The sequence below is a fragment of the Mytilus californianus genome, unplaced genomic scaffold (assembly GCF_021869535.1).
Source record: "Mytilus californianus isolate M0D057914Y unplaced genomic scaffold, xbMytCali1.0.p SCAF_9, whole genome shotgun sequence".
Classification (NCBI taxonomy): Eukaryota; Metazoa; Mollusca; class Bivalvia; order Mytilida; family Mytilidae; genus Mytilus; species Mytilus californianus.
Window position 1 is genome coordinate 38158188 of NW_026262745.1, and position 20008 is coordinate 38178195.

Here is a 20008-nt window from a genome sequence, read left to right on the forward strand (position 1 = left end):
GCCTTCAACAATGAGCAAAGCCCATACCGCACAGTCAGTTATAAAAAGCCCAGAAATGACAATGTAAAACAATTCAAACAAGAAAACTAACAGCCTAATTTATGTACAAAAAATGAACGAATATAACCAATATGCAACACATAAACAAACGACAACCACTGAATTACAGGCTCCTGACATGGGACAGGCACATACATGAACATACAGAATGTGTCGGGGTTAAACATGTTAGTGGGATCCCAACCTTCCCCCTAACCTGGGACAGTGGTGTAACAGTACAATATAAGAACAAACTATAAAAATCAGTTGAAAGAGGCTTAACTCATCAGATGGATAAATACAAATACAAGTGGACGTGGTCGTTTAGTTGTACATCCAAACAACAAAAAGACACTAAGTACAGATCTGAGAGTACTCGCAGTTACTGACAGCTAGTTCAAAGCCACTAACAACTGATAAAAAAATCTTGCATCTAAGACTAAATTATCAATCCGTAAGCTCCCTTTAGAATTTTATAAATTTTAGATTTTACATTTCTGAGTTATGGGGTTTTATTGGGATTTTCCAGTCTTTGTCGAGCCTGCGACTTTTGTCGCAGAAAGCTCGACATAGGGATAGTGATGTGGCAGCGGCGGCGTCAGCTAACTTCTTAAAAGCTTTATATTTTAGAAGGTGGAAGACCTGGCTGCTTCATACTTTGTATATGGATGCCTCATGTTACGAAGTTTCCGTCAGCCACATGTCCAATGTCCTTAACCTCATTTTCATGGTTCAGTGACTACTTGAAAAAAAAGTTAACATTTTTTGTAATGTTAAACTCTCTCTTATTATAAGTAGTAGGATGACTATGTTTGGTATGTGCGTACCTTGCAAGGTCCTCATGCCCGTCAGACAGTTTTCACTTGAACTCGACCTCATTTCATGGATCAGTGAACAAGGTTAAGTTTTGGTGGTCAAGTCCATATCTCAGATACTATAAGCAATAGGTCAAGTATATTCAGTGTATGGAAGGACTGTAAGGTGTACATGTCCAACCTGACCTTGACCTCATTTTCATGGTTCAGTGGTTATAGTTAAGTTTTTGTGTTTTGGTCTGTTTTTCTTATACTGTATGCAATAGGTCTACTATATTTGGTGTATGGAATGATTGTAAGATGTACATGTCTAGCTGGCAGGTGTCATTTGACCTTGACCTCATTTTCATGGTTCAGTGGTCAAAGTTAAGATTTTGAGTTTTGGTCTTTTTTTCTAATACTATATGCAATAGGTCAACTATATTTGGTGTATGGAAATATTTTATGATCTTTATGTCAGTCGTGCAGGTTTTATTTGACCTTGACCTCATTTTCACAGTTCATTGCTCTGTTAAGTTTTTGTGTTTTGGTCTGTTTTTCTTAAACTATAAGCAATAGGTCAACTATATTTGTTGTATGGAAGAATTGTTAGCTGTACATGCCTGCCTGGCATGGTTCATCTGACCTTGACCTCATTTTCATGGTTCATTGGTCAATGTTTAGTTTTCTTGGTTAATGTTAAGTTTATGTGACAGTTGTAATAAAGCTTATATTAAGGACTATCAACATAATATCAGTGATTAGTAAAGAAGGCGAGACATTTCAGCGTGTGCACTGTTGTTGGACAACAACTCAAAAATGCTTTAAGCAGTTCGCATGAAACTTTGGTGAATTATTTATAGCTATTGATGTAATCTCCCTATAGATTTTCATAAATTTCAAATATGACATTGAGAAGAAATTGAACTTTATTTGTTTATAGTCTGGCAACAGATTTATTAAGTATTGCGCAACAGCACAGTTTATTGCACAACAGCAAGAAATCTTTATTTGAATATAAATTCAATTCATATAACCTATTTCAAGTTCTTTGACTACATTTATTCAGAAACTAAAATATGTCAAATATTTAATTACAATCCAAATTCAGACCTGTATCAAGCTTGAATATTGTGTCCATTTTTGCCCCAACTGTTCAAGGTTGGACCTCTGCGGGTGTATCCAGCTGAGCTCAGCGAATCAGTTTATTTCTTAATTAAGAACTCCTTTTTTCATTCATAAATTACTTGAAACTTTGAAATATAATTTTGCTTGGAGTTATAGTTTCTAAAAAAGTATTGTCATTGAAAGAGTTGACATGTTGCAATGTACATTTATTCTACATAGTTCTATGGTACCAAATCAAAAGTTTATATAATAGAAAGAAGTCAAAGGTTTCCCATCACAGTTTAGTTACATACACTTTTTTTGTACCTGAGGTCGTTGAATATACAATGTAGATCATTATATAAATAAGGAGATGTGTTATGATTGCCAATGAAACAACTATCATCCATACTTACCAGTAACAAACCACATTTGCAGAGTTGAATAAAATACAGTTGATAACATTTACTTATTACTAAAAAGAAAATGCCTAACTTTTTTAAACAGTATTTGAATATCAATTATATGGTCATTTTTATAAACTTCCTGTTACAAAACTTTGAATTTTTCGAAAAACTAAGGATTTTCTTATCCAAGGAATAGATTACCTTAGCCGTATTTGGCACAACTTTTTGGAATTTTGGGTCCTCAATGCTCTTCAACTTTGTACTTGTTTGGCTTTATAACTATTTTGATCTGAGCGTCACTGATGAGTCTTATGTAGACGAAACGCGCGTCTGGCGTATTAAATTATAATCCTGGTACCTTTGATAACTAATTTGACTATAAACATAGATAAAAAAGGTACAAACTGGACATAATGCACTAGTTCATAAACAAGTGAGAACAATCGCCTTCATATAGTGCTCAGAATATAACATTCATAAAACTTGTTCAATATCATTAGAGAACTCTAAATCTTAAATACTGAAAGCCACCTCTGATAAGTACACTGTACTATGCAAGATAATGATATAACTGGACTAAAAATACACACAACCTGTAATTAACTGCCTTTACAGCGCTTTCACGCTTTGATTAACATTTTTCAGCTGGACCAAATCACTACTTTACGTTAAAATTCATGACCCAAATTTTTTTACAGTGTAATTTCACCCCCCTACTTGCTATTTGAGGCATAAAACATGGAGAAATAAATTTGGAAGGGGTATAAAAAAAACTGGCAAGTAACACACTGTCCACACTAGGGACTATATTTGTGGACAACGAAAATCAAAGGACGATAACTGTGTACTCGGACCTAATAGGATAGAAAAAGTTGACCAATCTTAATAAAACTTGGTATGACCAAAGCTTAATAAATTATAAAACTGCTTACAAAGTTTCATGGCAATAGGATATATATAATAGACAATATGATAAATTCTATATTCAACTTTGCGTGTTAAATTTTGACGTTAAAATTGAAAAATTTCAACTATCAACATTTGGGGCTTTAAAAATTAAAATATTGCAAAAAAATACTTTTTAAATGCCTTAATATATAATATATCATGTATTAAAAGCAATAGAGAACTCATTTGATTTATCAGACTTAGCATAACTATTCAAAAGTCAAATTTATATGAGCCTGTGCCTAAAAATGGAGATTTTCCAATGAAGGGAGGCCTTACATGAAGATGTAATATTTTCCAGCAATTTTAAATTTGTGAAGCTTTTTGGTTATAAATAATCCTTACATATGTATTTAATGTACTTTAAATGGAAAGAAAAATTACAAGTAACATATCATATTAGTTTTAAAGGGTCTTAGGCCAAGTAAGACTGAAAATAATTTAGGGTCAATTTAGGCCGTAGCACATATTTACATTTAAAAATGCATATTGAAGCTATAGAAAATAAAAATTTGTGTTTTTTTATCATTTCTATACTCAGGTGACATGATACAATAAATCTGAGCACAAAAAGACTCTTGCATTCAACTTTTTTTGCAGACAGTATAGTCTGACACAAAGATTTTTCACTTTTTAGTGAAAAACTTGCATGCAATTTTAGTCTCAACAGGCTTATATTTGAACCTCTTGCTATCCTACAGAGGAAAAGAAAGATATTATATGAAATGAAACAGGTACAGAAGACATTGTAAAGTGCTTTTTATACAAATTTAGTGAGGTCTTTATTATGGGCTTCAACTTTTATGTACCAAGCTCCTCACAATTAACTTGATCCAAACAAGGCATTAGACGAGGGTCATTTATACAACACATTTTGCACATATAATCTTCTTTTCTGTAGATTCAGAGTTCAGAAATGAGTAATACAACTGGATTAAAGCATAGAAACACAAATATTGACACATGAAAACCTGTCAGATAGAAAGTCAGAATGCCACTAATGCATCAAAATTGAAAAAGCTATGAAATGCTTATTTTGACCATATAATGCCAAAATTGGTCATTTTTGCAGATATTCTATCAAATAAAAGTTTAAATCCTTTAGTTTCATGCTATTTGACAAATTGACACCATCAAATCATTCAGGGAAGTTGCCAAAGTACAGATTCTATATTTACTGATTTCACCTCTTAGGTCCGAGTACACAGTTATTTCGTAGTGCATTTCTTTTAGACAATAAATGAAAATTAAAAAAATCCCACATGCGCTTTCTCAATAATATTTTTACAGTGTGTTGTACTACTTTTGGGACAAATTATATCAAAATTATAGAAAACTTCATCGGCTCTAACTCAAAATATGGACAATTTTATGTTAAGGGGGTCTTGAAATCTTTTGACAGCTTCCGAAGTGCTAATTTTTAACATTTTTCAGCTGGACCAAATCACTACTTTACTTTAAAATTCATGACCCAAATTTTTTTACAGTGTAATTTCACCCCCCTACTTGCTATTTGAGGCATAAAACATGGAGAAATAAATTTGGAAGGGGTATAAAAAAAACTGGCAAGTAACACACTGTCCACACTAGGGACTATATTTGTGGACAACGAAAATCAAAGGACGATAACTGTGTACTCGGACCACATAGATAATACCAGAGATTTAGCAGTAAGTACTGAGTCAGATTACCATCACATGTTTTATGAAGGCGTTCCCTAAGGTGGTTTACATTCACATAGACAAAACCAGAGATTTAGCAGTAAGTACTGAGTCAGGTTACCATCACATGTTTTATGAAGGCCTTCCCAAAGGTGGTTTACATTCACATAGACAATACCAGAGATTTAGCAATAAGTATTGAGTCAGGTAACCATCACATGTTTTATGAAGGCCTACCCTATGGTGGTTTACATTCACATAGACAACACCAGAGATTTAGTAGTAAGTACCAAGTCAGATTACCATCACATGTTTTATAAAGGCCTTCCCAAAGATGGTCTACATTCACATAGACAATACCAGAGATTTAGCAGTAAGTACTGAGCCAGGTAACCTACACATGTTTTATGAAGGCCTTCCCTAAGGTGGTTTACATTCACATAGACAATACCAGAGATTTAGCAGTAAGTACTGAGCCAGGTAACCATCACATGTTTTATGAAGGCCTTCCCAAAGGTGGTTTACATTCACATAGACAATACCAGAGATTTAGCGGTAAGTACCAAGTCAGATTACCATCACATGTTTTATGAAGGCCTTCCCAAAGGTGGTTTGCATTCACATAGACAACACCAGAGATTTAGCAGTAAGTACCAAGTCAGATAACCATCACATGTTTTATGAAGGCCTTCCCAAAGGTGGTTTACATTCACATAGACAACACCAGAGATTTAGCAGTAAGTAATGAGCCAGGTAACCATCACATGTTTTATGAATGCCTTCCCAAAGGTGGTTTACATTCACATAGACAATACCAGAGATTTAGCAGTAAGTACTGAGCCAGGTAACCATCACATGTTTTATGAAGGCCTTCCCTAAGGTGGTTTACATTCACATAGACAATACCAGAGATTTAGCAGTAAGTACGTATACTGAGCCAGGTAACCATCACATGTTTTATGAAGGCCTTCCCAAAGGTGGTTTACATTCACATAGACAATACCAGAGATTTAGCAGTAAGTACTGAGTCAGGTTACCATCACATGTTTTATGAAGGTGTTCCCTAAGGTGGTGTACATTCACATAGACAATACCAGAGATTTAGCAGTAAGTACCAAGTCAGATTACCATCACATGTTTTATGAAGGCCTTCCCAAAGGTGGTTTGCATTCACATAGACAACACCAGAGATTTAGCAGTAAGTACCAAGTCAGATTACCATCACATGTTTTATGAAGGCCTTCCCAAAGGTGGTTTACATTCACATAGACAACACCAGAGATTTAGCAGTAAGTACTGAGCCAGGTAACCATCACATGTTTTATGAATGCCTTCCCAAAGATGGTTTACATTCACATAGACAATACCAGAGATTTAGCAGTAAGTACTGAGCCAGGTAACCATCACATGTTTTATGAAGGCCTTCCCTAAGGTGGTTTACATTCACATAGACAATACCAGAGATTTAGCAGTAAGTACTGAGCCAGGTAACCATCACATGTTTTATGAAGGCCTTCCCAAAGGTGGTTTACATTCACATAGACAATACCAGAGATTTAGCAGTAAGTACTGAGTCAGGTTACCATCACATGTTTTATGAAGGCGTTCCCTAAGGTGGTTTACATTCACATAGACAATACCAGAGATTTAGCAGTTAGTACTAATGGAAAGGAAGGATATAGTGTATTAATTCCTGACACAAAATCCCTACATACACTTGACAACACCAAAAGCAAAGGAAAAGAACTTCTGTTGATGTTCTTCATTTAAAGTTGGACAACCATCAAATGTTTGATGAAGGACTTCCCAAAGGTGGTTTACATTCACATAGACAACACCAGAGATTTAGCAGTAAGTACTGAGCCAGGTAACCATCACATGTTTTATGAATGCCTTCCCAAAGATGGTTTACATTCACATAGACAATACCAGAGATTTAGCAGTAAGTACTGAGCCAGGTAACCATCACATGTTTTATGAAGGCCTTCCCTAAGGTGGTTTACATTCACATAGACAATACCAGAGATTTAGCAGTAAGTACTGAGCCAGGTAACCATCACATGTTTTATGAAGGCCTTCCCAAAGGTGGTTTACATTCACATAGACAATACCAGAGATTTAGCAGTAAGTACTGAGTCAGGTTACCATCACATGTTTTATGAAGGCGTTCCCTAAGGTGGTTTACATTCACATAGACAATACCAGAGATTTAGCAGTTAGTACTAATGGAAAGGAAGGATATAGTGTATTAATTCCTGACACAAAATCCCTACATACACTTGACAACACCAAAAGCAAAGGAAAAGAACTTCTGTTGATGTTCTTCATTTAAAGTTGGACAACCATCAAATGTTTGATGAAGGACTTGGCAAAACATGAAGAGGTTTGCATTAAAAGCTACTTGAAAAATTGTTGTAGAGCTCACAAGTTTGTACCTTTTCTCCATTTTTTGTAGAAATTTTGCAAAGTTCATGTTTATGCTATGGGATATCCCAAAAATCATTTAGATAAAAAATTTGAAATAGAGTTGTACAATGCCATAGAATGTTAACAATTTTAAAGAATCATCGAAATCCAGAGCTGGTTAAAGAGAATTATCAGAAACACAGAGCTGGCTTACATACAAACAAATGAACAAAATGAGTACTGAACTTACCCTGTTATAGGGGATTTAATTACTGAGATATGGAATGAAGTTCTCATGTGATTATTGTCCCATATAAAGGTGTATTACAGTTACTTTAATTTTGTATAAATTACTTTAAAAAAAAGGAGAAAGATACTAAAGGGATATTCAAACTCATAAGTCAATAACAAACTGACAATGCCATGGCAAAAAAAGAAAAACAACAAAAAGACAAACAACAGTATACAAAACACAATATAGAAAACTGTAGACTGAACAATATGAACCCCAGCAGAAACCTGGGGTGATTTCAGGTGCTCCAGAAAGATATATATTTCAGCATTTAGTTATTGTTTTGTTAGTTGTTGCATTTATTCATATTCAGACTCAGACAAGTTGTAAAATTAAAAATGTTGGTATTTTAATATCAAATTGAACCATTCTATGAATAATAGTATCATGGATAATTTTATATTTTGAGAATACATGTACATGTATTGTTTTATTCCTTTGCCAGGTAATACATTTTACTGTAAAAGGTGTAATACCACCGTTTATTTTTCCCATTCTTTTTTAAGTTTGCACTTTTCAAAAAATTGTGCAGAATTTATCTTTGCTTCAAATAAAGAAATACTTGGCATGAGTAAAGTTTTATCCTGTCCAGTACTATAGACAAAATTTTACATAACATTTCATTGCATATAAGAAAATAACCATCACTGGAAGTTAACCAATCAAATTTTCACCCTTTTTTTTCCTGTGTACAAGCTTTAGTAACCAGGTAACCTCAAGTTTCCAAAATATTCTATAGAAACACCAAATAAAAAAGATAAGGGTGCTTTGAAACACCCAAGATATATGTTTATGACTCAGAATTTTTTTTACTGCAATGAAATGTAGGATTAATTTCCTACAACTGTCAAATTCAAGGGAATATTTTTTTTTCAACCCTTTTTCGTATACAACCGGATGTGACATACTATGATTTGGTGGTATTACACCTAAAATACTTAATAACTGACAAAGAAATCTGAAGCCTTTACTTTTTATTGATTTGTTTATTAAATGACGAAATCTTTTTTCTGCAAAACAATCTGTAGTTTCAGAGTTGTATAGACATCATATATCTATTTCTCAAAGAGACAGCTTATTTTCTTTTCCAGAATAAAGTTGCATCAATAACAATTAATGCAGGGCCTAGTGCAGATGATTTAACAAAACTAGAACAGGTAAGTTTTTTTTTTTAACATTTGCAAACAGCAAACTTGTGTGCTGATTCAAAAAATCTTTTATCAACTTACCTAACAAACCTGCCAATATTTGAATACCTCAGTATGGGAGTTAACTGCATGGATTAATTGCTTTTGAAACTGACATTTGACTAGATTTTTTTCTGCAATCTGACCATTCAGCATTTTTTGAAACACATTTAATGAGGACTGACTTGTAAAATTCCTCTTAGTTATGAATTGTTAAGCATAAAAACATCAGTATTGACTTTTTAAAGATCAAACTTTGAAGTAAACTTGACACATAAAAATATCTTGATTAACTAGCTAACATACTGAGATCTAAATTTGACTTCTGTTCAACGATGATGATTTTGAAAGCAGATAGGAAGTATTTTTGGATGAAACAAAATATGCTTTGCAATTAAAATATGTTCAAAAGTCATGTATAATTTTTTGTTAATTGAAAAATAAAAAGCTTAATCTGTTTTAACATAAATAAAATATTCAATACAATGTTTTAGGTTGATGTGGACACAAGATTTACAGGGTGGCTCAGTTGCCACATACCAGAACCCAAATGTAGATGTGTCCACCTTGAATTGAAGGGTCCAGACCATAATCTGAGGGTCAGGCAGGTGAAGGTCCTTGGTGAGATGGAAGGGGAGAATATTCACCTCTCTGTCAAGAAGAGTGCACTTGATTTACAGCAGGAGAACTGTGAGACTGAGACACTTAGGGTCTTCAGGATGCTGACATCACAGGTATAAAATCATTCTTTATAGCAGACAGTTCTTAAAGTTTGTTTTCATACCCAAACAAACATAGTTTGGGGGGATATAGGAAACACTGTTTTCATCTACCAGTGTGTCTGCCTGTCTGTCCATCTGTCTATGTGCCTTGTTAGACAACTCCTCCTTTCTGGCTTGACAGATATTGATGACAGTTCACACAGTTATAGAACACAACCTTAAGATGTTCTTGAGGGAATACCATCCCATCCCTGTAGGTCAATGGAGATAATTTAACTGACTTACTTCAATGTTTATGATTGTGGGTAAAATTTGTATTTTTCAATACCAAACAATGTAGACAGAAAAAACAAACCAATAGTTACTGATAGCAACAACAAAAAATTGAAGTAATAATACATGTGCCATGCAGATTTCATTTTGAACTGTAAAAAATATACTGTCATTCACACTTAAAGGGGCATTAGTGTCAAATTCATGTTCACCAATTTGACTCAAATTCTCATATTTGATTTATAACATACTAAAATGTATATTCAAATTATAAAAAGTCTAAAATAAATAATTTACGATACATGGACTCATTAATATGTATCAACATTTCGTGTGTATTTTAGTAGCTATCTAATTAACCACAGAGATGACCTCCGAAGACAGCCGCCGTTCATATAACTAGATATAAATATAAATATAGATATAAATAAATAGCAAACACTTGCAATTGGATTTTTCTAGGTCTGTATGATTTCATATGATAGGTTAAAAAGATATGTTAATCATTGTTTTTACCTGTATAAGAATGAGTTTTGTGGATTGAATCTATTAACCAAATGGTTTACCCTTGTTTTACTTTCAATGTTGACATTCTGCTATTTTAATAGCTGAACACGCCTAGTTTAAGCTAACCCTTCTCTAGCTAAAGGGTTAACTTAAAGATCACATGAATATAGAATGAGGTCGAATTATTCACTTGCAAGTGAATAATACATCAGCGAGGTTTCTTAGCTTATTTTGACAAAATTAAAAAATTTAATTTTTATGTCCCACCTAGGGGCATTATTTTTTTGGGCTGTGTGTCAGTTCGTTCGTCCGTCTGTTCGTCCGTTTGTTCGTCCGTCCGTTGGTCCATCCCGCTACAGGTTAAAGTTTTTGGTCAAGGTAGTTTTTAATGAAGTTGAAGTCCAATCAACTTGAAACTTAGTACACATGTTCCCTATGATATGATTTTTCTAATTTTAATGCCAAATTAGAGTTTTGACCCCAATTTCACGGTCCACTGAACATAGAAAATGATAGTGCTAGTGGGACATCTAAAACTAAAAGATACTAAAGACACATTCTTGTTTTTATATCTCGTAGCTAATGGCCCTTTGAGAAACCGTTCTGTAAGATTTAAATTGACATCATATGTGGTTTTGTTTTACAGATATGCTGAAAAATATGAAATAAAGAACAAAGTCTAATTAATATAAAGTAAAAAGAATTTTAGATGCCAGCACCCCAGATGTATTAGATATTATGAAAATATAATGGCACAACAATCTTTCAAAAAATTGAACTGCTTTTGATAACTGTTTAGCTTCAAATATCCATACCCGCACGTGGCAGGTGCACTCGACTCCAATCTTAATTGACTAGGATTGTTAGTTTTCCTACCGATGGTCGGTGGTTCTCTCAGGGCACTCCGGCTTCCTCCACCAATAAAAAATGAAATCCACATAATAGCACAATAGTGTTGAAAGTGGCATTAAACACCAAGCAATCAAGCAATCAAATATTCATATTGTGTGAAATGTCACTTGATGGAAATATTACTTTGGGGAGTAATGGATGTACTGTAGATTCAAATATTAATGTTCTTGTTGAGTACTGGACAAAAATTTGCGTTTAATTATATCGATTTCAGGAAATGCTGCATACAATAATTGTGTTAAAATGTTAAATGCAAGTTTTATTTTTGTCAAGACCTATCCTGTTGCATTTTTCACAATAATAAAAACATCACAAAAGTTTTGGAATTTACAGTACTCTTTAGAAAAGTGTGCAAACCTGTGTTGCAGAAGAATGCACAACAGAAAACATTTCAAAGTAAACAGAGAGATAAATGATGTAGTAATATTCTACAGTGGGTGACAAAGGAGTAATTAAATAATTATTAAAATATTTTAGGTATTTGGTAAACTAATAGTGGACAAAGAAGCTGACAGTGAGGAGAGGAAGAAATCATTAGAACCTGCAGACAGTATGGATGGTGACCATGATCTCAAGGAACATATGGTGGGAATACTGTTCAGTAGAAGTAAACTATCACACCTACAGAAACAGGTATGATCCTGATCTTAGAAGTATTTCACAAAGTACTTGTGATTCAATGTATGAGGTTGTGTTCACACAAGTTTTAGGAGTAATTTGTTGTGAAAAATGTGTCCTGGTTGATTATTAGTGAAATGTAAAGTATTAAGTATGATTGCTGGTAAAATATTGTGTATGAAAGATATAATAAAAGTTAAATGCTGATTTATAATTGTTATAACATTCCATAAAAGCTTGATAAAGTAAATTAAGAAGATTTTTGTTTTGCCAAAGCCATATTTAATCCTAGATTCACACCCCCAGCTTCTACAAATATCCATATGTAGCCCTTCATGTTTGTTTTATATTCATATAAACATAAACATTTATATTGTTTAATCAAAAACGCAGAAACCGCAAACATTATAATATTCGACTGCCTGATCTATACATTGTAAATATAAAAATAAGATGATGTGATATGATTGCCAATGATACAACTCTCCTCCAGAGACCAAATCACATAGAAGTCAACAACTATAGGTTACTATACGGTCTTCAACAGTGAGCAAAACCCATACCACATAATCAGCTATAAAAGGGACCTGAAATGATAAATGTAAAACAATTCAAATGAGAAAACTATGGAAGAACATTTTTATAATGGCAAAATACTGTCAACAGTGATAATTCTTATATTGTTCAGTTTAGTTTAAGATTGCTACAACTGTGATGTAATAGAAATATTTTGCCTAAATATAAACATAATCTATTTTTTTACTCAAAAGGTTTGCTCACACATAGTACAAGGAATAAGAAAAGAAACTTCCAAGATAAGAGAAGAATGGGAGAGTTCACTGACTGGTAAATCTCCTACACTTTCTGAAAACAGGTATGTTTGTTACAGTGTAAAAACAGCTTTCTTATTATTCTTTCACATTTTCTCACCATTATGAAGAGGAATGTGATAAATTATAACATGTCAAAGCAATAGTTCTTCTTTCTAAAATCTTCATGATAAATGGCTTCTTTCAGGGTTGAGGTTTAATTCATATTAAAGCATGTTAGAGCTATGAATTGGTCATAATTTGAAAACAAATTCAATCCTTTTAAAATTATTGGAATGTTAATGAATGAAATTTATTATCATATAACGTTAAAAGGCTTGTATAGTCCGCGGTTTTATTCTCCAAAATTGAACCTGCCAGACAAGGTGCGGACTATAGAGTACGATAAGCAAGTAATAAGAGAAAAAATCAAGTTCGTGAGGTGGTTTGTTTACGTTCCACCATGTTTGTTATTAGTCCCCTACCGACGAAGTCTAAGGGGACTTTAGGTTTGCACTCCGTCCGTCTGTCTGTCCATCTGTCAGTCCGGCAAATCAGTTTTCCAGACTTTTTTTCTTCATGCTTGAAGATATTGATTTGATATTTGGTTTATTGTTTTATCATGACAAGTTACAGGTCAATTTCAATTTTCACGATTTTAGCTTTTCTCTTTGTTCAGTTAAAGCCCTTTCCCTAGAATATAATTTTTGATGAAATACTTATTAATTAGTAGATTTCTGTTCAAAGGGAAATAACTCATTTTTTAAATGACATTTTGGATTTTTTTCCTTTTCTTTAGTAAATTGTTTGAAGAATTTAGTGGTAGGTTTGTTGGTCATTCTTGAAGATATTGATTTGATAATTAGTATATAGTTTTATCATGACAAGTTACAGATCTAGTTGGAATTTTGATCCAGTCTGATAATTTTGTGCAGAGTTATGGTATTTGGACATAGAAAATTCACTTAAATAATCAGTTTTCTACAGTTTTTTTCGTCATGCTTGAGGATTTTGACTTGATATTTTTATGTAGTTTACACCATGACAAGTTATAAATCAAGTTAGAATTTCCTTCCATTACAATGAATTTTTAACCGGTAGGGGACTATGTATTGCCATGCAATACTCACAGAATGCTTGTTGATATTGTAGAGGGCGCTCTTATCATTTTCAAAACTAATAATTTTACCTAATCCATAGTAATATGTTATTTTTATTCAATATCAAATATATACTGATAGATTAAAAAATTAAATGCTTCACTACAAATTTCTCGTTTCTTTTCACTGAAAACTGGAATCTGCTTGAATTTAATGGAACAAAAAAAGTATAACAGTCAACAGAGAACCAGCTTACGATGTATAAACTACAAAACGTTATCGGTTATTTGTTCCGTTTTGGTGTTTCATACTGACGCATGTGTTTTGTTTTAGCTTAAGATTCTTTAAACATTAATGTGATTGATATATTAAACATTGTTTTACACAAGGATGGAACTGTTTTACTTTCAAAGTCGTATTCTAGTGATATCTATTAAGTACGGATTTTCCGTACACTCTCACCGTATCTATTTTCTTTTACACGTGCTATTCAAACTTCCGGTTTAAACATACACAAGTTTCTAAATTGTTTTTTGTGTGATTTTGACACATTTTAACACTCGTGAAGTGTTCTAGAAACATTTACAAGCAGTTTCAACATCTATTTGATGATGGAAAACAGGTTTTTCCATGAAAATACCGCAAAGGACCACACACAATTTGAAATTACCGGAGTTTCTTTAGACATTTTCTAACAGTTACAAAAAGTTTTTTTACCTGAAATTTCGTGGCGAGAAGGGGGTGCGGACAATACACCAGTGCGAACTATACAAGCCCGATTAGGGTACAATTTTGTGTCAAAAAAGTTTTATACAAGCAGTTATATTTTTTCACCACAAACCATAAACCCAAATATTTTCATAGAGACCAACGTATAAAGAAGTTAATGTTTATGTTTGAGATTCAAATGTATGTTAAGCAGGATAACTTAATAGCATGTTTGATGTTTACAGTGACCAGGATGCCTATTGTTTTGAGCTACTGTCCATGGTATTAGCTTTAAGTGGTTCAGGGGTAGGAAGGACTTATCTTGCACAACAGTATCCCCTGTTACAGGACCTGTTTAGTTTGTTACACACTGGAACTCCTAGGATACAAAGACAAGTAAGTGAAAACAAAATTTATACCAGTGTTGAAGATAATTAAAAGAATAAGTTTCATGTTATTTTAAACATGGGTGTCTTCCCGATTGTCCCACTTTTTGAAATTACAGGCAAAAAAGTCATGAAATTTTGTGGGACAATTGGGAAGTTTAAATGTGGGACAATCGGGAATTATTGTGATAGTAACAAATTTGTGTTTATAATGTGTAGCAGGTAATTACAGGTAACTAATCAATGTAACATATAAAATATGAAATAAGCATGAACAAATAATAATATAAATATATTTTGTTTTGCACATAATAGGTACAGTTGAATATCATCAAACATAGAATATATATTAAGTCATAAAATAGCACATATCAAGCACTACTTAATTCTACATAAATGTGTACAAAAGAGTTACAATTAAGCACACAAAATAAACAGCTTAATTCATTAAAGCAGACATATTGTAGAAGGTATAACAACAAAGCGCACACAATACATAAGTACAGCAATAAAGCACAATTAAGTACAATAAAGCACACATAATACATATGATTGCAAACAATTAAGTCCAAGTGTAACAAATAAGAGGCAATGTTAGCATGCTGAAAAAACACTAAATTAACCATTCTGAAGACAATCTATGAGTTCTTGTGTGTTGTGTGTATTTTCTTCTCTTCGTTGGTCGTACCCTCCTGGCTTGCATGGTACTAGATGATGGTCACTTCGTTTGCTGCCTGCTCTTCTTTAAGGTAGTTCAATAGCGTGTATATGTTTGGGTTTTGTTTTTGGATCATTTTCTTCGTGCTGCTTTGTCATCCTTTGAGGTGGTTTTTCGTCTTTGGTCCTTCTGTTTGGCAATGGTTCCATAGCTGCCTGTTGCTATCAACCAAGTATATTGTGACGTAGTCTGTATACGGAGTAGTATTTGATGTTGAGTCCAAATTTTTCCAGGTCTTTATGGGCATGGAACCAGTTGTCTTCTATTTCTGCATGTGGTACAAGAGGAAGAACTGCTTCCCTGCGTATATAGCCTGATTTTCCTTTATAGTTGCGACGAGTCTTATTGACTGCACTTTACGCCAAATACACTGGTTATATTAGAAAAACAACCTTTAATAGTGATTCCAGGCCTGGGCTCTCGGTCATAAATATTTACTCAGTACTCGGAGTTCAAAATTAGTGCTCAAAACACCAAATACAGCATGTTGATTGGTTGAATTCTAAGTCTGAGTACGATAATCATACTCAAAAGTTTTATGACCACAAGACCAGGAAAGATTGATCTTGTAGAATTCTGGACAGCATCTTCGTAATCTATGAAGAAAGTTGTTGGGCTCAGATGAATCTAACGTTGGGTGAAAGCAGTCTTCAGTAGTGTAAAGAATCTTATGTAAATATCCTCTATCTTCCGTGGTTAAAAGAATAATTTCTCCATCAACAAGTGCGCGAAGAGTGTACAGTGTAAACAAGTTTAAATTTTTTAAAAAATTACATGCATTATCTCTAAATTTATTAAAAAACTTAGAAAAAAAATGTAATCAAAATTACGGTATGGATATTTGTTTTATAATGAAACGTAACATTATAGAAATATTTCAAAACTCGGAAATGTTATATTATTTAATCAAAATTTCATTAATCTGATGATTTAAAAAAAAAATCATAATATTTTACACATTTACAAAATTGAAATTAAATAATAGTTTGAACATTTAATAATTAATTCTTGTTTATTTAGCAAAATAAACAACAGTTACCTTGTTTATTTAAGAACATGTTATTTCATAAAATAATGTGGGACAATCAGAACTTTTCATGTGGGACAACCAGAACTCTAAAATTTTAAAAAGTGTGACAATCGGGAATAAACCGAAACATGTACTTTAAAAAAACATACCTACAGATAATAACATGACACTCCCCTTTCCATATCAGCCTTGGTATCAGAACGTGCCTCTGACATAGTAATGACACATTTATAATAAAAAAAAAACATATTGAACTGTGTATTGGGCTTGAAGATTTGATATTCAAGGTCAAAATAAATTGTAAAAGTAATGGAAAAAGCAACTATATAGTACATATCATATTACACATGACACAGATAAGGTATGTCACATTTGTAAATTTCATATTACAAATAAAAAATGATAAAAATGTTAGAAATAGTTACAAAATTAAGGTCAAAAGACTAAGAAGAAAGAAAGACAAAAATGTATGTGATATACTTTAAATTCACAAATTATTGCGTGCATTTATTATTGCGAATTTTGAAGAATGGACAAAAATTAATTATTGCGATTTAAAAAAAATCCTCATAGAAATACATGTATCGATTTCAGAATATGAGTTCTGATTATTGCAATACTCACCCAGTTGCCAATAATTTCTGAATTTCAATACCAATCAATAAAATATAGATAAGAAAATTTAATGGACATTTTTGTTCTTGTTTATATGTCTTTTTGATCGAGTTAAACCATTTCAATTGATATTTTATAGTGTGTCTTTTTATGTTGTAATGTTACACTACTGTTTCAGGTTAGGGTGAAGGTTGGCGCCTGTTAAAATGTTTAAACCCGCTGCATTTGTATGCACCTGTCCTAAGTCGGGAGCCTGTTGTTCAGTGGTTGTCGTTTGTTGGTGTGGTTCATAAGTGTTTCTCGTTTCTCATTTTTCATATAGATTAGACCATTGGTTTTCCTGTTTGAATTGTTTTACACTAGTCATTTTGGGGCCCTTTATAGCTTGCTGTTCTGTGTGAGCCAAGGCTCCGTGTTTAAGGCCGTACTTTCACCTATAAGTGTTTACTTTTTACACATTATTACTTGGATGGAGAGTTGTCTCATTGGCACTCATACCACATCTTCCTATTTATCTTTACCAGTTTAAAGTTCATAGAAAGTCATATGTAAAATATTGGTAGATAGTATCAAAACCTCTTTACTGTAGCAGATAGCAAAGTATCTTCCTTATTTCAGGTTATATCAGTCTTGCGTAGAGTCTTGCCAGAGGCCAAACCACAGACCTTAGCCAGTATTCTGTCTGTCCCTAACCTTCCTCCATCAGAGTATAGTATTGTTAGTCTGGCCAGTAGAGAAGATGAGAACGAGGTCTATGATGTCAACAAACCAGGAATATTGGATGTGTTACTGGCTTGTATTGGTAAAGCTTTGACTGTTCAAACCAAAATCAAAGCCAGTGGTCCACAAAAAGGGGTGACTAGTATGACCTTGTCTGAATGTCAACTAGATAGTAAATCTGCAAGGTAATATACATTGTCAGGGCTTTACATCTTATTCCTGTTTGTCCACCATTACAGGACATTCTAAACTCTCATGGATTTTGACACCAGAAGGTAGAAATGATTGTTGCCATAGTACAAACATGACTGTTGTATGGTGTTGTAAAATATCAGATCAAGTGTTGTAGAATCCATAAAAATAGTTAAGGTCTAACAGTTATATGGAGACCACGATTTTAAACAATAAATTGTTTGATTTGATATGGAAAGTATGATTGAGTAGCAATCAATTTATATAATCATTTACAGTACTGGTTATTATACCTCAAAGAGTGAGTGCTGTCATATTTTAGTTTAACCCAGTTTTCAAATACAGTTATTGTATAGTCAGTATTGCATGACATTTTCTCGTAGTAAAACAGGTGTAGTATTTATGAAAAAGAAAAAGTACTTTTTGAAGCTTTTTGGCCCTGAAATTCAATTAAAGTGGAAATTGTATAATATGATAATTGGTTACATTTGTTAAACCAATGAAGAAAGGCTGTCAAAAATTAATATTAATGATGTAGTTTGATGGCAACTTTTAAATCAAATTAGATATTTACAACACAGGAATATTTTTTGCTGAATCAACAATTAGCACTAGTGTTATAAATTTAAAATATGATTGTTGGCAAGCAAATACATTATCTCAAAATTCACTTTCTGTGTTACTTTCTTCTTTTTTATTTTAGCAAAGATTGCACATTATATTATATCATTGCACGCGTGAAACCAATTAGGATTTTGTATTAGTTTTCTATTTTACTTTACTTTCATTTGATTGCTTTATAACTGTAAAAAGCAGTGTATTAACAAAATATCAGTTTGCACGTGAGCTTTTAAATCAGAGAATTTTAGATTACATTAAATCTCATGGTCAGTTTGTCATCAAATCTTATCATTATCCATTGGGAATAAGGGATTTTAAGCCATGATATTAATTAGATATATGTAATAAAGAATTCATATTGTAAACAAATAAAGCACATTTTGCTGAGAAAGCAAAGTAAGAAAGAAGCCATCCATGAAATATAGAATTCATAAACTTATATTTTGTAGTTCTACTGGATCAAGATGGTGGATGAGAGGGAAGATGGATTCTGCAATGGCAAATAAGATTATCAGTCTTATACAGGATATGGCTTCTGTAAGATAATTATTTAACATTTTATTATTCCAAGGGTAAACAGATTGTTTGTAATGATGTGGTACTTGTGACATAGTTAATAATAGTGAAAATCTGCACTCTTTGAAAAGGATTCATAGGAACTTAATTCAAATTTTATTTGAAAGTTTTGACTGGATGGCTTATTATAATATATCATGTGGGGGGATTAATAATGTGGTAGGGTTCTCTTTACTTTCTTGGTATTAATGTCTTGATATGCAAATAACATTAAAGGTACAAATTTTACTGCACCAGGTGTGCATTTTGACAATAAATGTCTCTTCAGTGATGCTCAAGGCCAAAAAATTATAAATTCGAAAACTTATTTAAAAAATGAAGAGCTTCGTTCCTTTTGAAATTCAAAATATCAGCTGTGTGTACTTCTTAACTAAGCAAATCTTTTATGTTATCATTTCAGGGTTTATTGTCAGAAACCTGGGCGACAGTTACCAAGGCAGCAGTTGCTGAAGCTATATTAGCACTGACTAAGTTGGATGAAAGTGTTAGAGCTCCTCAGACCTGTGTTAAAACACCTACTGTAAGTTATATATGATATTTTAAATTATTGACTGAATAGTTAATTAAAATAATGAAAATATATCTTTTGTTTTTTTCTTCTTATCTAATTATTTAAGGAATGACTGTAATATTTTTTTAGTCTATGAAGAAATAACATAA

The 20008-nt window shown here is 32.8% G+C and overlaps 1 protein-coding gene across 28 annotated transcripts in view; it reads left to right on the forward strand.

The window, feature by feature from the left end:
* The window catches only part of LOC127715463 (E3 ubiquitin-protein ligase MYCBP2-like), a 129829-nt gene that overhangs the window by 96167 nt on the left and 13654 nt on the right, over positions 1 to 20008 (forward strand). For 6 of the 28 annotated variants that reach the window (XM_052221510.1, XM_052221518.1, XM_052221519.1 and 3 more), the window contains 9 exons: positions 5801 to 5875; positions 8746 to 8811; positions 9336 to 9575; positions 11733 to 11888; positions 12644 to 12747; positions 14736 to 14886; positions 17858 to 18144; positions 19222 to 19309; positions 19749 to 19868. In XM_052221510.1, coding sequence (XP_052077470.1) covers positions 5801 to 5875; positions 8746 to 8811; positions 9336 to 9575; positions 11733 to 11888; positions 12644 to 12747; positions 14736 to 14886; positions 17858 to 18144; positions 19222 to 19309; positions 19749 to 19868 — 1287 coding nt within the window. The other 22 variants (XM_052221521.1, XM_052221525.1, XM_052221514.1 and 19 more) reach the window with 21 other exon arrangements.